At 43.4% G+C, this 14,925-nt stretch overlaps 1 protein-coding gene across 2 annotated transcripts in view; it reads right to left on the reverse strand.

Moving 5' to 3' along the window:
• LOC111229086 (glypican-5-like) overlaps positions 1-14,925 on the reverse strand; it is a 97,819-nt gene that overhangs the window by 42,020 nt on the left and 40,874 nt on the right. Inside the window, exons 5-6 of one of the 2 annotated variants that reach the window (XM_022755257.1) lie at positions 14,275-14,331; positions 13,447-13,569 (exon numbers count right to left, since the gene is read on the reverse strand). In XM_022755257.1, coding sequence (XP_022610978.1) covers positions 13,447-13,569; positions 14,275-14,331 — 180 coding nt within the window. The remainder of the gene's footprint in view (positions 1-13,446; positions 13,570-14,274; positions 14,332-14,925) is intronic. The other variant, XM_022755258.1, reaches the window with a different exon arrangement.

Below are 14,925 nucleotides of genomic sequence, written 5' to 3' on the forward strand. Positions count from 1 at the left end.
CTCTTCATCCTGTTTTCAGTTCGCCCATCACTACCGACAGTTATCTCTCTCACTGAGTGCCCCTGAGGGGAATCTAGCTTTCATAAACAATCATTAAATTCAGATTTCCTTTCATTTGTATTGTGCACATTTCTCTCTTTTCGCTGTGACCAGAGGTCCATGTGGTGAAGCAACGCGGCCTGTCTGTATGTTTGCTTGTCTCCCGTGTAATCAGAGCGGCAGTGTGGTAGCTGTTGACTGGACGTCTCTTATCAGATTGTTGGGGCGGATGGAGATGAAAGCTGACCCAGTCCCCTATGAGCCAGTAGACCATGGTCTCATGGAGATGTGGCCCACTGCTAATAGCAGGCTGGAACTCTCTTGAGAATCGGGATTTCCAAGATGCTCAGTGCCAAATTAATATAAAAAAAACTACTGCTGACCACAGTTACACTTATACTTCCTGGATACAGCAGTGAGTTTAAATTTAGTAAGTGGCCCTAGTCCCTGTTTGTGGTAGCAAACAATCCCAGCTGTGGGCTACTTCAGCAAGTACTCAGTCTTCTGGGTTTACCCCAAGTGTAGTCCTGCCTTGGTATGCTCTCTAGGCCACTGCGACCTGGGCCAACCCTCAGGATAGCCAGAGAACTGGAATAGAGACTGAGCAAGAGGAAGGGCAGTGGGTTTAAAGGGAGAAAAACAGAATGATGGAAATGATCTATGAATAGGCGCAATGATTCACTTAGCATGAGTATATACTTACAGGTAATCAAATACTGTGATTACCTTGTACCCAAGAGGCGTTTGATATTCATCATTAGGGCTGTTCTACCTGTCTATTTCTATTTCCGTCTGCAGGCTAGGTGATGTCTACAATATCTAGTTTGGCTCATCATTAGCCCATTATAGGCCTACACGCAGCCAAGCATGTTTCATTTCAATGCTACTCCAGGCTAATGAACAAGTATCGATTTATCTAACAATCACAGTAACTGCAAAGAGCTGAATTAATTTGGCGTAAGTGACTCACTCTTGGCAACAAACTGCTCTTGCTCCTGCATTCTTCCTCACGTTCTCTGACACTGACACACACACACACACACACACACACACACACACACACACACACACACACACACACACACACACACACACACACAGTCTCTCTCATCCCTGTGGCTGTGTAAGTAAATCCTGACATTAACAGATCAAAAGCTGCAGGACAGTGTAATGTATATACCCACCTACTCACTATAGGAGCTCACCAGATCCAACATGTACTCTCTGTACTTAGTTCTGCCTCCAAACACTGATATGATGATACTGAACGTTTAGTCTGACGGAAATCAAACAGACGAACAAAGAGAAAAAGGAAAGTTTACATTGCTCTAAGTGAACTACATTTCAGTATAATACAGGAGCAATATTATCAGACTTAGTTGCTGGTTGACAGTGAAGTAAAACATGCTTTCACACTGCACCCATGTGGCCAATATTATGTACTGAAAGCCTACAGTATTCAATGTTTGAGGTATCGAGCAATTCTGAGCTTGAATATTAAGAATGAGTTGACAGGCTGACAGTGCCTTCAGGCTAATTTGGCACCAGTTCATTTTAAGATTGTATTTTAAGTGTAACATATGGCTCTGACATGGCTAACAGGCAGATTGTACTGATATTCATCTGAAACAAAGCTTGACTGTTCAAAGTAAGAAACCTGAGATCACTGAAGCTCCCTGACAATCTCAATTTAATAATGTTATCATCTCATTCTTGGGCAAAATTTGTGGTACTGAAACTAGTCGCAGTTGAAGGAGCACAGACTCGAGTTGTAATTCGCTTCATCTCAGATCAGTGCAATAAACATTAAACCACTGAAACTGTAATTTACAGCTTTTATTTTCAGGTAATTAAACACAATTTCCATATAGAATGTGAGCGGGTGCTGCTCCCCCTCTATAACTACAAAACAATGTAACTACTTGCTCACATGAAAGTTAAACAAATTACATAATGAAGAGCTTCCATTTGTCTGACTCTAGCACTAGAGAATGGAAACACAGAGTAGAGTATGGCTACAGCGTTTAAAGCTCCATAGATTACAACTGTAATTGGCCTGTGGTTTGCTTTGAGGATATTCCCAGGCCTGACTGTCCCGCCTGCGTCTGTCACTGGGTGTAACAGTTCCCCACCTCGCTGTGTCGCCTGCGCCGATGTACCAGCAGACGTACTGCGGGCTGAGTCAACAGACCACACAGACTTCTGGGAAAACATTCCACAGCGCCATTAGATTGGAGGAATAAGAAAGTCATGTGCCCACATATGAAAATCGCATGCAGACAGGAATTATCTCCTGACATATACAACAATTCTTCTGTACATATGCCGCCACACACTCACTCAACCGCGCTTTCCCGTCTCTGCGTTTCCCACAAACATGCACAAATTTGCCTCATTTGTGTTTGCTTCAATTACACAGGTCTAATTTCAAAATGTGAAGAAATCACTAATGTTCTGCCATTCACCAGTAATCATGGATCACAGTGAAACCATTACTGGAGCATGACTGTGAATCTATAGCACACACGAACAAGCCCAGTGGGTGAGAATCAGGGAAAATCCATCGGCAGTCGCTGCTCTATGCAAAACTGCGCTGCACTAACATCTCTGAATTGCAAATTTCTCAGATAGATTTGGAAACTTCATAACCAGTTATGAAGCATATACCTACTTCAGTGACACTGATTCCCCAGTAGGTGGCAACATTAACCAATTCAAATTCCGACTTCCACCAGACAACTCAAGTCATTTCAAGGATATCATGTGAATTTATTTGGAACAAAGGGATGAAGGATGCATGACACAAAATTGAAGACCATGAGGCCACAGATAGAGACCGTGTAGCGATTCAAATTTGCTTTCAAAGACAGAGGATAAAACGACAAAACAAGAACATTAGACTTTACATGTTAATGGAGAAGGATATTATAAGAGAAAGAAAGAAAGAAAGAAAAGAAAAGAAAGAAAGAGAGAAAGAAAGAAAGACAGAAAGAAAGGAAGAAAGACATAGAGCGATGAATCTACCCCCCCCCCCTTCTAGCCACATGCCCACATGCCGAGGAGGGCATGGATAACTGAGGTTAGAGGTCTGGGGGGAGCTGGAGGGGCAGTTGGTGTGTGGAAGGCAGACAAGGGCAGGCAGGGGCAGAGCCAGGAGAGTAAACTATCCCCCGGAGCACAGACGGGTGGAGTGGACCATGATCCTCTGGTGTGGTACGACCACCTGTTTGTCTGTCTGTGTGTCTGTCTGATCCGGGCCAGAGTGGCGTGACCTAGTGCTTAAGGTTGACAGCTCCAGTGTACACTAAAAACCAGTCAAGGGTCTCAACACGGATAAAGCTGAATATACTCCTCCTCGTGATTTTATGTCCTTATTTTACATCTTGATGTACGAGCTGGTTTTTGCAATCACACAACATCTCAAGTGTGTACAAAGTGTCAAAAACACAGACAAACGCAGACAGAGGGAGGCATAATGCCACATTTGGACTATACTGTATATGCCGTCTGTGTATGCAAAGTAAACTCAGCACAGACAGTCCAACTTCAACTCCGAAAGACCGTGTGTTTGACTCAAGGCAACAAACACGCACTCAGGCGTCTACATACTCAGACATACCCACACAGAGTGGCGAGGGCTTGCGAGGGTGTTGAGTGAGGGGGTCAGGGATCAGACTCTGCTGCCGCAAAGGGCACATGGGAGCACAACTCTACCATCCTCTATCTATCATGAAGACACACACACACACACACACACACACACAGACACAGGGCAGACACAGACAACCAAGCAGTACATTTATGATGCAATGAGAGAATCAGCATACCCCTACACACCCACACACAAGCAGAAATGGTCCCAAGACACTCAGTAAGTTGGACATTTGAGAGCATATTGTAGATAGAGATAAGGAGGCAGCTCAGACTGCAGCAACCTTACGCCACAAGAACATATACAGGATTATATACCGCAATGTTGTGCAAACTGCGTTTACCGTCAAGGAGTAAGAGAGAGTGACTGTATCGCAGACAGCGAGAAGAAGGGCAAAGGTTAGGGAGCAATTATCAAAATGAAGTCAGGCAGATGGTAGCATTGACAAACAGATGGTCAAAATGGCTTTCTTGGCAGAAATCCCAGCCATAACTATCATGTTTGTCATGATCAGGCTTATCTGTCAATCAGCCACAGGTTGGAAATCGGACACATCATCATAAGTCAATCAGTGAGCTGAATCTGAGAGATCGAGCTTGGGTTAGGAGGCTTGGACTATAGCTTAACAAATTTGTCCCAAGAGCTCAGAGTCATTGACAGCATCACTTTTTTTTTTAGAAGATAAGTCCCCCTCTGGCATTTTCAGTCCTATACAGTTTCAATAAATTTCAATAAACTACCTTTAATAATAAGTTAAGCTTCTTTTATGCATTTAAGATTTTGCTAGGATTCTCTTTTCAAGGGAGTATGTATGGAGCAGGTGACAGTTTGAAGCAATAGGAAAGGCACGTTCTTGAGTGTGTAATTGCCTGCTGGAAATGTCAACAATATTTAGCACTTACCACTGCCTCATATTTTCATCCTTATTTTCTGGCTCAAACCTGAAGTTGCATTTATTTAAGTCACAAAACACGTAATGTTTCAAAATATGGACTACTGCTCTTCCCTTGGTGCTGTCTTTGATGTGTAAAACTGCAGCAATGAATTTGATTGGAAAACACTTGAGTGTTCATTTATTGGTATGCTGTGGCGCTCATCAACAAGTTTGTCTTTCCAAACAAATCGTAAACTTCTATTGACACTATATAATTTTCTATCATTTAATTAACAACCTTACATTTTTTTACTGTTATCACTATAGCCGTGGGTGATTGTATGTGGTTAAACGGGTTATTGGCATCAATAAATCGGCAAAATAATGTTTCTGTGCCTCTCTCTCTCCGTCTCTCTCTCTCTCTCTCTCACACAACACTTTAAAACGGCTTAGACATTCCCATCAGTTATTAGAGTCTTGCCTTGTATAAATCTGGTGCCTTTTACAACACACTTTCATGCTCAGTTCACCTACAATTCAGGAAACAAACTATTCAATTATCTTTTGTGCTGAAGTGCCAAGCTGCTGTGGCTCAAATTGTAGACCTACAGTGTATATGCCAGTGGGATGTCTCTGTTACCTGACAAACCAACCACTGCTATCTAGCAATGATGGCCATGTGTATTCGTTTTTGTGCAATGTCTGTTTCAATTAATTTGTAAAAAAAAAGAAACAGGCAAAATAGTTTGGCCCGAACCCTTTTGAGACTGGTTGCAATATGCTCACCAGAGGGCTGCTTAAAGGAGATGATTCTCATCTTGAACGGGCCACGTCTGCATCTTCAAATCGAGCCAGATCTGGGAGCCAGATCCAGTTCACGTTTTGTCTTTCTGTGTATCATCATTCACAGTCGCAATCAGACTTACCGGGCCAGAGACATCCACTGTTCACGTTAATGACTTAGATATGGCTTTTTGTATTGCTATCTTTCGTGACTTCACAAGATACACGGTAGGCCTATTTGTGCACATACAGTTTTGAGTGAGGTTAGGGTGTTGCCCTAACCTTTAGGTTACGACCTAAAGGGTCAGGGTTTGAGCAACAGACACTAATAAAAAGCTATTTCTGAAAGTCAACAGTTTTTTCACAACTTCAGTCTTACACCTATATTATTGTCGATATGTGCATTAATTGGTAAATTGCTAAGGAATGTGTGTGTTTGTGTGTGTGTGTGTGTGTGTGTGTGTGTGTGTGTGTGTGTGTGTGTGTGTGTGTCTGGGAGCAGGGGTGTATATAGGTGGGTGTATAGAGATGGGTGGGTGGGTGGCTGGGGGGGACTTTCCCTTCATTCTGTTGCTCTTCCGTGCAGAGGCCGCATTCCCAGCACCACTCAGGGGGCTCCAGTGAGCGAGCCACGACACCAAACCCACCCGGAATTCTAGGAACGTTTTCCCTGTGGTTTCAGGTTACCACATACACACACAGAGCACAGATCACAGGCACACACACAACACCCTCCACAGTAGTGTACTGTACTTTTGTTGTTTGTACAGAGTTGGATTTGTTAGCTTTCCCTCTCTCCTCCCGTGCCTGTCATTCATTTTCATTTTAAGCTCACGTACTTATCCACTGGGTTGGACAACAAGTCGGACTGACCTTAAACTTGCCGTTGATGTTGTTCAGATTCTCACTCTGATGGTAAATACCACATGCTGAAAACTTAAACTTGTACTCACATTCACACTAAAACTCTACAGGGAGTGTTGCCAGTGCTCGCTATGGGCCCCAAATTCGAACGTACAGGTATACACTGCATCGCACAAAAGTTCAGCTCAAATAAAAGACAATCAAGCTCTAACTGAAAAAGTCTGCTGTATCCCCCAGGAAGAAGGATAACAGTGTCCCTAAAAATAGTCACTACGGAGAGAGGTTCAGCTCTGTAACTGTGATGTGATCATGCTGTGTGAGTGTTGATGTGTGTCGGGTGTGTGAATGTGTTGTGTACAGAATGTGTGCTGTCTGAAATAGTGTGATAGTCTATAAGGCCGTAATCCTGTGTCCGCACGGCTACGAGCCGCGTGTTAGGATCAAAGCAGAGGTTTGAAGGTGGATTTTCCCTGCCTTTGAACAGTGTTCAAATGCACACTGAACTGAGTGAGAGTGTAAGTGTGTGATACTGATATAGTAAGAGTCAAAGATATGAAGACTCATACCATAGGCTGCATTACTTGAGAACTAATTCTGTTTTTCTCTGTTTTAACTGCACTAAAAGTCACACTTCACGACCTCAAAAGGTGGCAAATGTGTGGCTCACTTTTTGGTGCCACAGCTCACATTCCCATTTCTAGAAATTCAGTTAGAAAGTCACATGAGGCTGCCAGTGTAGAAATATCATGTATAATGTAACCTTTGATCTTGCATGTTATGTTTAAAAAAGTAGAAATTAAATTGAAATTCCTACACAAGGGGAACAGACTCTGTTGACACAGGCAGAGACAGCTCTAATATTGCGACACCACGATAACAATCACAGAGCGTTTGCCGAGAAACAGCGAGCACTTCACTGCATAGCTGTGGTGTTTTCCAAGAGCAAATTTATGACACAAGATAAAATTGCCTCTAAAATTCAGGGTTCGTCCTTGAGGACCCATTGTTGACTGTTTAGTTTTACACGTAATATTTGGGTGGTGTGGTGTTTATCTGCGCAATAGCACATAATGAGTGGTGTCGACATCAAGGAGGATTCATTTTGTGGGTTTTGTCCATTGTTCCCTGCCGTGGTCGGTCAGAATGCATGTCAAACTGTGATACGGAAATGCTTGAGACAACCCTCTCAAACACACACACACACACACACACACACACACGCACACACACACACACAGGACAATGACGTACACACAACCATCGACTGGCATCCTGACACGCTAGCAGCGAGGACATCAAACAGGCTCATAGAGGCAATTAAGCCACAAAGACAGAGGGTTCTCCTAAAGCCACTGCTTCCTGCTGCCACTGACCTATATCCCTTATTTTTTTCCTCCATCCATCCATCCATCCATCAGGCCATTTCTCCTTCTATCCATTGTTTTCTCATCCACCCTTCCTTTCCCCCCTGCCCTGCATGTCTATCTCCCCGTTTCTCATCCCCCTTGCCTGCTATGAGTTTGATGCCTTGCCAATGGGCCGGCACAGAGGTTGGTGAGTGCACTTTGTCAACCTCACCCAGTAGGAACTGCTCCAGTAAAACATGCCAGGCTATTGTGGCATTTTAATTATATTAGCTCTACCCACTCCGCCGGCTGGACACACAACAGACGGGAGAGGCTGTAAAACCGTGTCCCTTCCATAAAAGTGATGATACTAGACTGAAAGAAGCTGGAAGGAAATTTCACAAATGTACAATATGCACAAGGCACACCATAAAACCAAAATTTGAGGAGGCTGAGACGCATAAACACTCTTCACTCAGAGGCATGTTAAGTCCCAAAGTGGCAAATAATTGTATAGTGAGGCCAACAAAAATCACATTTGCTTACAAACAACTGGAAAAGCTCTCTTCTAACAGATTGTTTCCTCATTTTCGAGTGTATTGCTCCACGTTTAGAAACACCATAACTCCAGACTCTCACAATCCAAGCACTTCAGCAGAGAGAATAAATAACTCACAGTTACTGTAATATGATCACCGTTGTTTTCTCTTTCTGTTACATGGACACACACACACACACACACACACACACACACACACAATAAAGATGCAGGCCCAAAGAGAGAAAAGTCTAAGCAATGTAGAGCGGGTCATGCTGAGGTCCCAGGCAGCAGCCCAGGGTTATGGGAAAGGGATGGGCCACTGAATCACAGCTAAGGAGAAATAGAAGAGAGGGATTGTGGGGGGTGAGGTGGGGGGGCAGAGGAAGGACTAAGAAGTTTGGCGCAGACGTCAAATGCAAATGGCAGAGGTAAAAGGGCAAATGCAAGAGAATAAGAAATGAAAGGGTATAAAGTCTATATATTTCCATGGCTCGTCAATTCTTCTCTGATGGCAACTGTTCTCATGACTCGATTTTCACCACGACATGTCAGGCTTCGTATCTGCATTTAAAAAAAGACAGATTAAACGGACTGAACTTCTGCTGGTGTTCTGCTGCAACAACAGGCTCTGAGGCACATATGCACAGCACACACAGGCTTGGAGCACTGAATGTCCTTCCTGTGTATATAGTAATTAATTTATTGTCCCCTCTGCCAGAGTTTCATTATCCAATTCCCTTGCACTCACATTTTTTGAGCTCATCTGACCCAAGAGACTGACACAGGGAAGGTAGAGGAGAAAAAAAAAAAGAGAAATGGCTCAGTGGGACTGGAAGGAGAGAAAGTGAGCGTGATTGCGAGGGGTGAGGGCTTTGCCCGATACAGCGTTCTCACTGCTTCTCCCTGCAATAACAGAATGGATTCCAGATGTCAAAATGATAAACAAATGGATTGTCATAACCTTATAAAAATGCAAGGCATTCAGAAGCACTCACACTGCTGTATTGTCTGTGGTATGTCCCATTGCGCTAATCCAGAACTTTGCAATCATCCCTAAAGCATAGTGATGAGCTATTAGTTCTTCCCAATTACTGGAGAACACACACACGCACACACACACACACACACACACACACACACACACACACACACACACACACACACACACACACACAAACACACACACACACACACACTTATTTAAAGATCCTCAGCAATCTGACGATAATTTGACACACTCTTGCACCCTGGGGGTTCACTGCAGAACCACTCTGAAAAAAAATCAGCTTTGCAAATATAATGTACTATAAAAAGTATACTATACTATTGAAAAAACTAAGAAAAAAAATTATATTAAAGCTAAATATTTCTCAGCGCCTGGTGGTATTGGTTTGACCGTGGGGTTAAAATGAATGTCTCCTCATACAGGTCAATACAGAGAGAGAAGGAAGTGAGCTGTCCAATGAGCATTATAATGTCTTACTGCTGACATACTTGGCTAGGAGGATTGCCCCCCCCACCCCCCAAAACAGAATATATATTCTACCTGTATACAGTGTGTAAATCAGCTCAATACAATGTAAATCCCAAAAGAGTCCGTAGGCCAGAATGCTGATGAACTGCCAGACTCCATCTAAATCATTTCTTAACACTTGCACTAGCATAATAAAGCTTGGGCAAAATCAAAAACAGGAAGACTATTGCATTCACTCGCCTCCATTTCTTTTACTTTGTTCTCTTATAACATCAGCTTTGAATCTGAATGGCAAAAACCGAATACAGCAAGTCCACCATGCACCTCAGCTTTGTAAATCCAAACAATGGTTTTTGTGTATTGTTCCATGGTTGTTGCAATAACGTTCATTGTTGACGCAGATTGCTGCATGAACTGCATCTCAAAAACAGTCAAGTCTAAATCCAGAATTAAAATGACATGCTGCACTTACTTGTTTAAACTATGGCTTCCGCTTCACCTGACTGTCTTTTGCCCCGTCTGATGCTGTTATGCACCTGATCTGCTGCTCCTCTTAAAAAGGTCGAGGTGGGTGACAGCCAATACAAGGACCGACCACTGATCACTATTCCTCTTTGGAATCTAATTAGCAACACTTGCATGTGTTCCGCTTTCTGGATCCTGACACTGATGACAACATCTATTCTATAAATGTCTCATCCATACCCAAATATTTGCTGTCTGGTTGTGACTGGATGACATTTGTTGTCTACCGAAACCCTTGTTGAGGTTACCCCCTCATGTGTTTTCAGTCAGGGAGCTGATCATGGCCTTTATAATGTCAAATAGTGGCTATATCCTGAAACGTTGTTTCATAACCTGCGCACACTATCTCTAAATATGTGTCAAAAGCTTCACAAAAAGGCAAGAAACAACAGGAATGGTAATTAACACAGATAAAGTGAGGAGAGCTGGCAATTGATTATTTCAATTTGTGATAAGACTACTACAATTGATTTATAGTGACTGGCAAATCTAAATAAGGAACGTGGTAAGTTTGGTTGATCTTATCTTCCGGAAAAGATGGTGCAAAGTATTCACACATGTGATGTTGTAAATGTTCAGAGATGTTTGAACACATGCCAACATGCACTTTTGGTTGTAAGTACAACTGCTTGCCCCCCGCTCGCCCTTCTGTCATCAGATGCTGAATAAAGAGAAGAAGGGAATTTCAATCCCCAGAGCCTTTGATGTGCTTTGAAGTATTACAACATGCAAGTGTGTGTGTGTGTGTGTGTGTGTGTGTGTGTGTGTGTGTGTGTGTGTGTGTGCATGTTTGTGCTCTAACATGTGGATGTGTGTATCCTTGTCTTAGCACAGTATGATTGTGTCTGAATGAATAACTCCTCCAGCTGTTGAGTAGCATATGGATTTTATGTGGATTGACATGTGCGTGTGTGTGTGTGTGTGTGTGTGTGTGTGTGTGTGTTTGTGTGTGCGTGTGTGTGTGTGTGTCCTCCTGCATGTGGCTGCATGTGTGGGAAACCCAACCAAATTCTCAGAGGCTTTGTGTGCCCACCACACACAGGAAGTCAGACTATGATATGAACTAACATGATGGTAGCTTGGCATGTTCATTGTCGATCACACTTTTTCTGTCTTCTTTGCTGCCTCTCACTATCTACCCTTCTCTCATCTCCTTTGCAGTTTCTCATGCGACTTTCCCAGGCGTGGTGTGGGCAGTGGCAGAAGTAGTGGCAGTAATGTCCAAGTCTTTCCCATGCAGCCTCATAGGAGGGTCTTTGTTTCCCCTCCAGGCTTTGGGGGTCCCCACGGCAGGGCTGTGCCCCACTCCACTGACTCCACAATGGGTCTTTATGCTGCCAAGCCCCCCCTCCCCAATCCCTCCACCATGCTTCCCTCATCAGGGGCACGGGGAGGCACAAGGGGCACCACGGCACCAAAAACGCCAACCCTTTTCATGCTCTGTCCTGCCCCTCTCTCTCTAATACATGCCAACAGAGTCAAATACAGTGGAGGAGGTTTGCTGAATAGCCACAAGCCAATCTGAGCAGTTTATGAGTGGTGCCAACTGTCTCAGTAGGGTACTGTTTTCTTATTCAACCCAAGAACACTTGACACCACAAGCAAAGACCTGGCTCTCACCAGGGAGTGTGTGATAACACACCGTTACAACCCATTAGCAATGTTTGGTAGTAAAAGTGACATTCACACACTCACTTACACACACGGAGAATAAAGAAATAAAGAAGTGGCTTTAAATACACACAAAGAGGCCGTTCCTTGACAAGTTCAGTGAGAGATATGGTTGCCTCGCCCTGTGTTTATGCTCATATGTTCCTGATCATGGACCAAGCACACACACATTGGCTGCCTACTGTACTTTGTGTGCTGACACACTGTCACAGGCCCTGATGAATGGGTGGTCTGCTCAATATGTCTCAGCCATTGGCAGATCCTCTGTAGCTGGGAAGGGCAGAAGAGTATAGGGCCAGGAGAAGAGAGGGTAAGAGAAGAGAAGAGAAGAGAAGAGAAGAGACCCAACTAAAATTCTGAAAGCTGTCTTTGAAAGTCTTTGACAAAATGCTTTTGCCTAACACCGACGATAGTAAAATGGGTCCGTGACGTCTGTTCATGCGCCTAATGTCTTCCTATGTACTCATGTAAAGTTTAATGTATGGCTTAACCCAGCAAACAGACAAGGGCAAAAGGATCCCGCAAACACTCAGGGCGGATCGTGGGGGAAAAAGCATCCCCAGACCACTGTCTTCCTCTGTCAAGGCCAATATTTGCAGTGCCAAGAGCTGAGGTTGCCATAGTAATGGGAGCCAGTTTAGGGCCACCACAGAAAAAGGAGAGCATAACCTTGTCATAATTGTGGACTGAGTTTCTAGTGTTTAAGAAACAGATCCAGCGGGAGGAATCAGTTACAGACTTGCATTGGCTCAGTACTCTGCATCAATTCTGTGCTGACTGAGAAACCCGTAACTACATACACACACATACAGAGAGTGAGCACTTGAGTCTCTGAGAGATGCACCCAAAACCATAAACAGCAAAAGGGCTCCAGGTCCACACCTATAAATCAGCACAAAACAGAAACCTCATAAATATAATGAATATAATGAAGAGGAAAAAAATGGCACAGATAACAGCTCATTAACTGAATCTAATACAAAGGAGAGGAGAGCATAGCAACTATTTGTTCTGTCTGCATTCACTCAGTGTGGAGATGGATTTAATAAATTCCTTATTTCCACACTGATTAACAACAGCCAGACACACTGACTAACACACCCTGACATTATCCCGCACAAGCACACAAACACATGCAGAGAGGGTCTGTCGCTTTTAAAAGCTCATACTTCTCAATTCAATAGAGCTTTTAAATCTCAGGTGGAACTGGAAGAACCTGTTTGAAATATACATAAAAGCCAGAATCCCCTGTTATTTGGAGAAAATGAAAGATCTCATCTCCAAACTCCAGCGCTGCCAAGAAACCTGTTTATGCAACTACTGGCCACAGCAAAGCAGTGAAACACGATACAAACTGTTGCCTAATCATGAAGAGCAAACGTGAATAGAGACTCATAATGCGAAACGTAGATCACGTTTGCTGCTCTTATTCAAACTGAAAAGAACAATGAATTTTGGGCATATAAGGTGACAGTAATAATGATATTTGAAAATCTTGCAGTTTTTTAGTTCCTAAACAACCACTCAGTAGTGATGATAGAAGATGATCGAATTCGTAGAGAAATTTGGATTGAATTTGATCTTAATATTATTATTTATAGTTCAAGTTTAGGGAGTGTGTGTGTGTGTGTGTGTGTGTGTGTGTGTGTGTGTGTGTGTGTGTGTGTGCGCGTGTACCTCTCCACCACATCATCGCCGCTCCAGCATGTGGAGTCGTCCACTACATTCTCCCCTTCGCACAGCATCTCTGGCAACGCTGCAAAGAAAGACTTGTAGCGCTGCAGGTACATCAAAAACTCCCTAAGAAAGAAAGCAGACACATGGGGAGAGGACATAGTGCGATTTTAATTCATACTGCACAACATATCTTTTGTCATCACTGGCCATGTTAGAAAAAACTGAGGAATTTATTGTGTAAGTGTGGCATAAGTGGGCACTGGCCACATATTTGCAGCAGCTGGTGGGCACACTTCTTAACATAATACTTTGGTGCCATCCCACTTACATTAAATAGGTATCTGCATTCCACTCAACAATACATCCATGTGATAAATACACCTCATGATATTGATGGCGGCAGAAAATCAGTGACTTTGAATGTGACCACAGTCGGCATATTTTTCTCTACTATGCCGTGCGGCACAGAGCACGCTTCACCAGATCTGCTAGCACATGTTATCGATATAGATGTTTTCATTGCGAGCAAAACAATGGCATGATATTTTGATCCGACACATATTGTTGCCACCCATGAGCCTGAGCAAAAACAGCAGGGGTCGTGAGAGGTTATGTGCTGAGTCAGACAGTGTCGGGAATCACTGTTCAGGAGAAACAGACGATGGTTTTGTAAGACATGGAAAAAAATGCATGAATCACCCAAAACACAAAAATAATCAACTGTTAAAATAAATGAAAATGTCACATGTATCTAAACCAGTCAAAATATGAGCTGTCATTGCTTGTGTGAGAGATTGAGAGAAATAAGTCCCTTGGGTTCATGCTTACCTAGACAGCGTTCTCAGACTATGTTTATTGTTCTTGGAGGGTTTCAGGGGGAGCGAGCTGGGAATGATGGGAGTTGAAGTCCAGGGGAGATTGTTGCAAGCAAGGAGGATGCAGGGATGTGAAAGTGGGGGGGTGGGGGGGTGGGAGAAAGAAAAAGGAAACAAAAGGACGACATGACAGGACACATGGGGAGGAGGGAGAAAAGACCAGTCAGTTGATCCTGGAAGAGAGTGATTAATCATGCACATGCAGAGAATGGCCACACCACAAAAAACATCAATAACCCCGTTTCTCCCCACACCACATCACACCACACCAACAATTAAAACAAATACTGGTATGCAATGTATATGTTAAGTCAGTAAACAAACACACAAGCAAACATCTGCAGATGTGCAAACACTTAAAATATCCACAGGAAAGCCAAAGAAAGTTCTGCTGTATTTCTTGATTTACATTTTTCCCCATTAAAACGAAACATAAATGTTGCTCTACTATATCATGTTTCATATTTTTCAGCAGTACACTATTCTCCCTTTACTGCAGTGGATGCTGCCAGGTCTCTGATGTGGTCAGTGCTCACATGTGCTCTGGTCAGGCTTGGCAGCAGGCAGGGAGTTGGATTGTGTTGTCATGAATGGCGGTGGCAGT

The sequence above is a fragment of the Seriola dumerili genome, unplaced genomic scaffold, assembly GCF_002260705.1.
Source record: "Seriola dumerili isolate Sdu_G_001 unplaced genomic scaffold, Sdu_1.0 BDQW01000226.1, whole genome shotgun sequence".
NCBI lineage: Eukaryota > Metazoa > Chordata > Actinopteri > Carangiformes > Carangidae > Seriola > Seriola dumerili.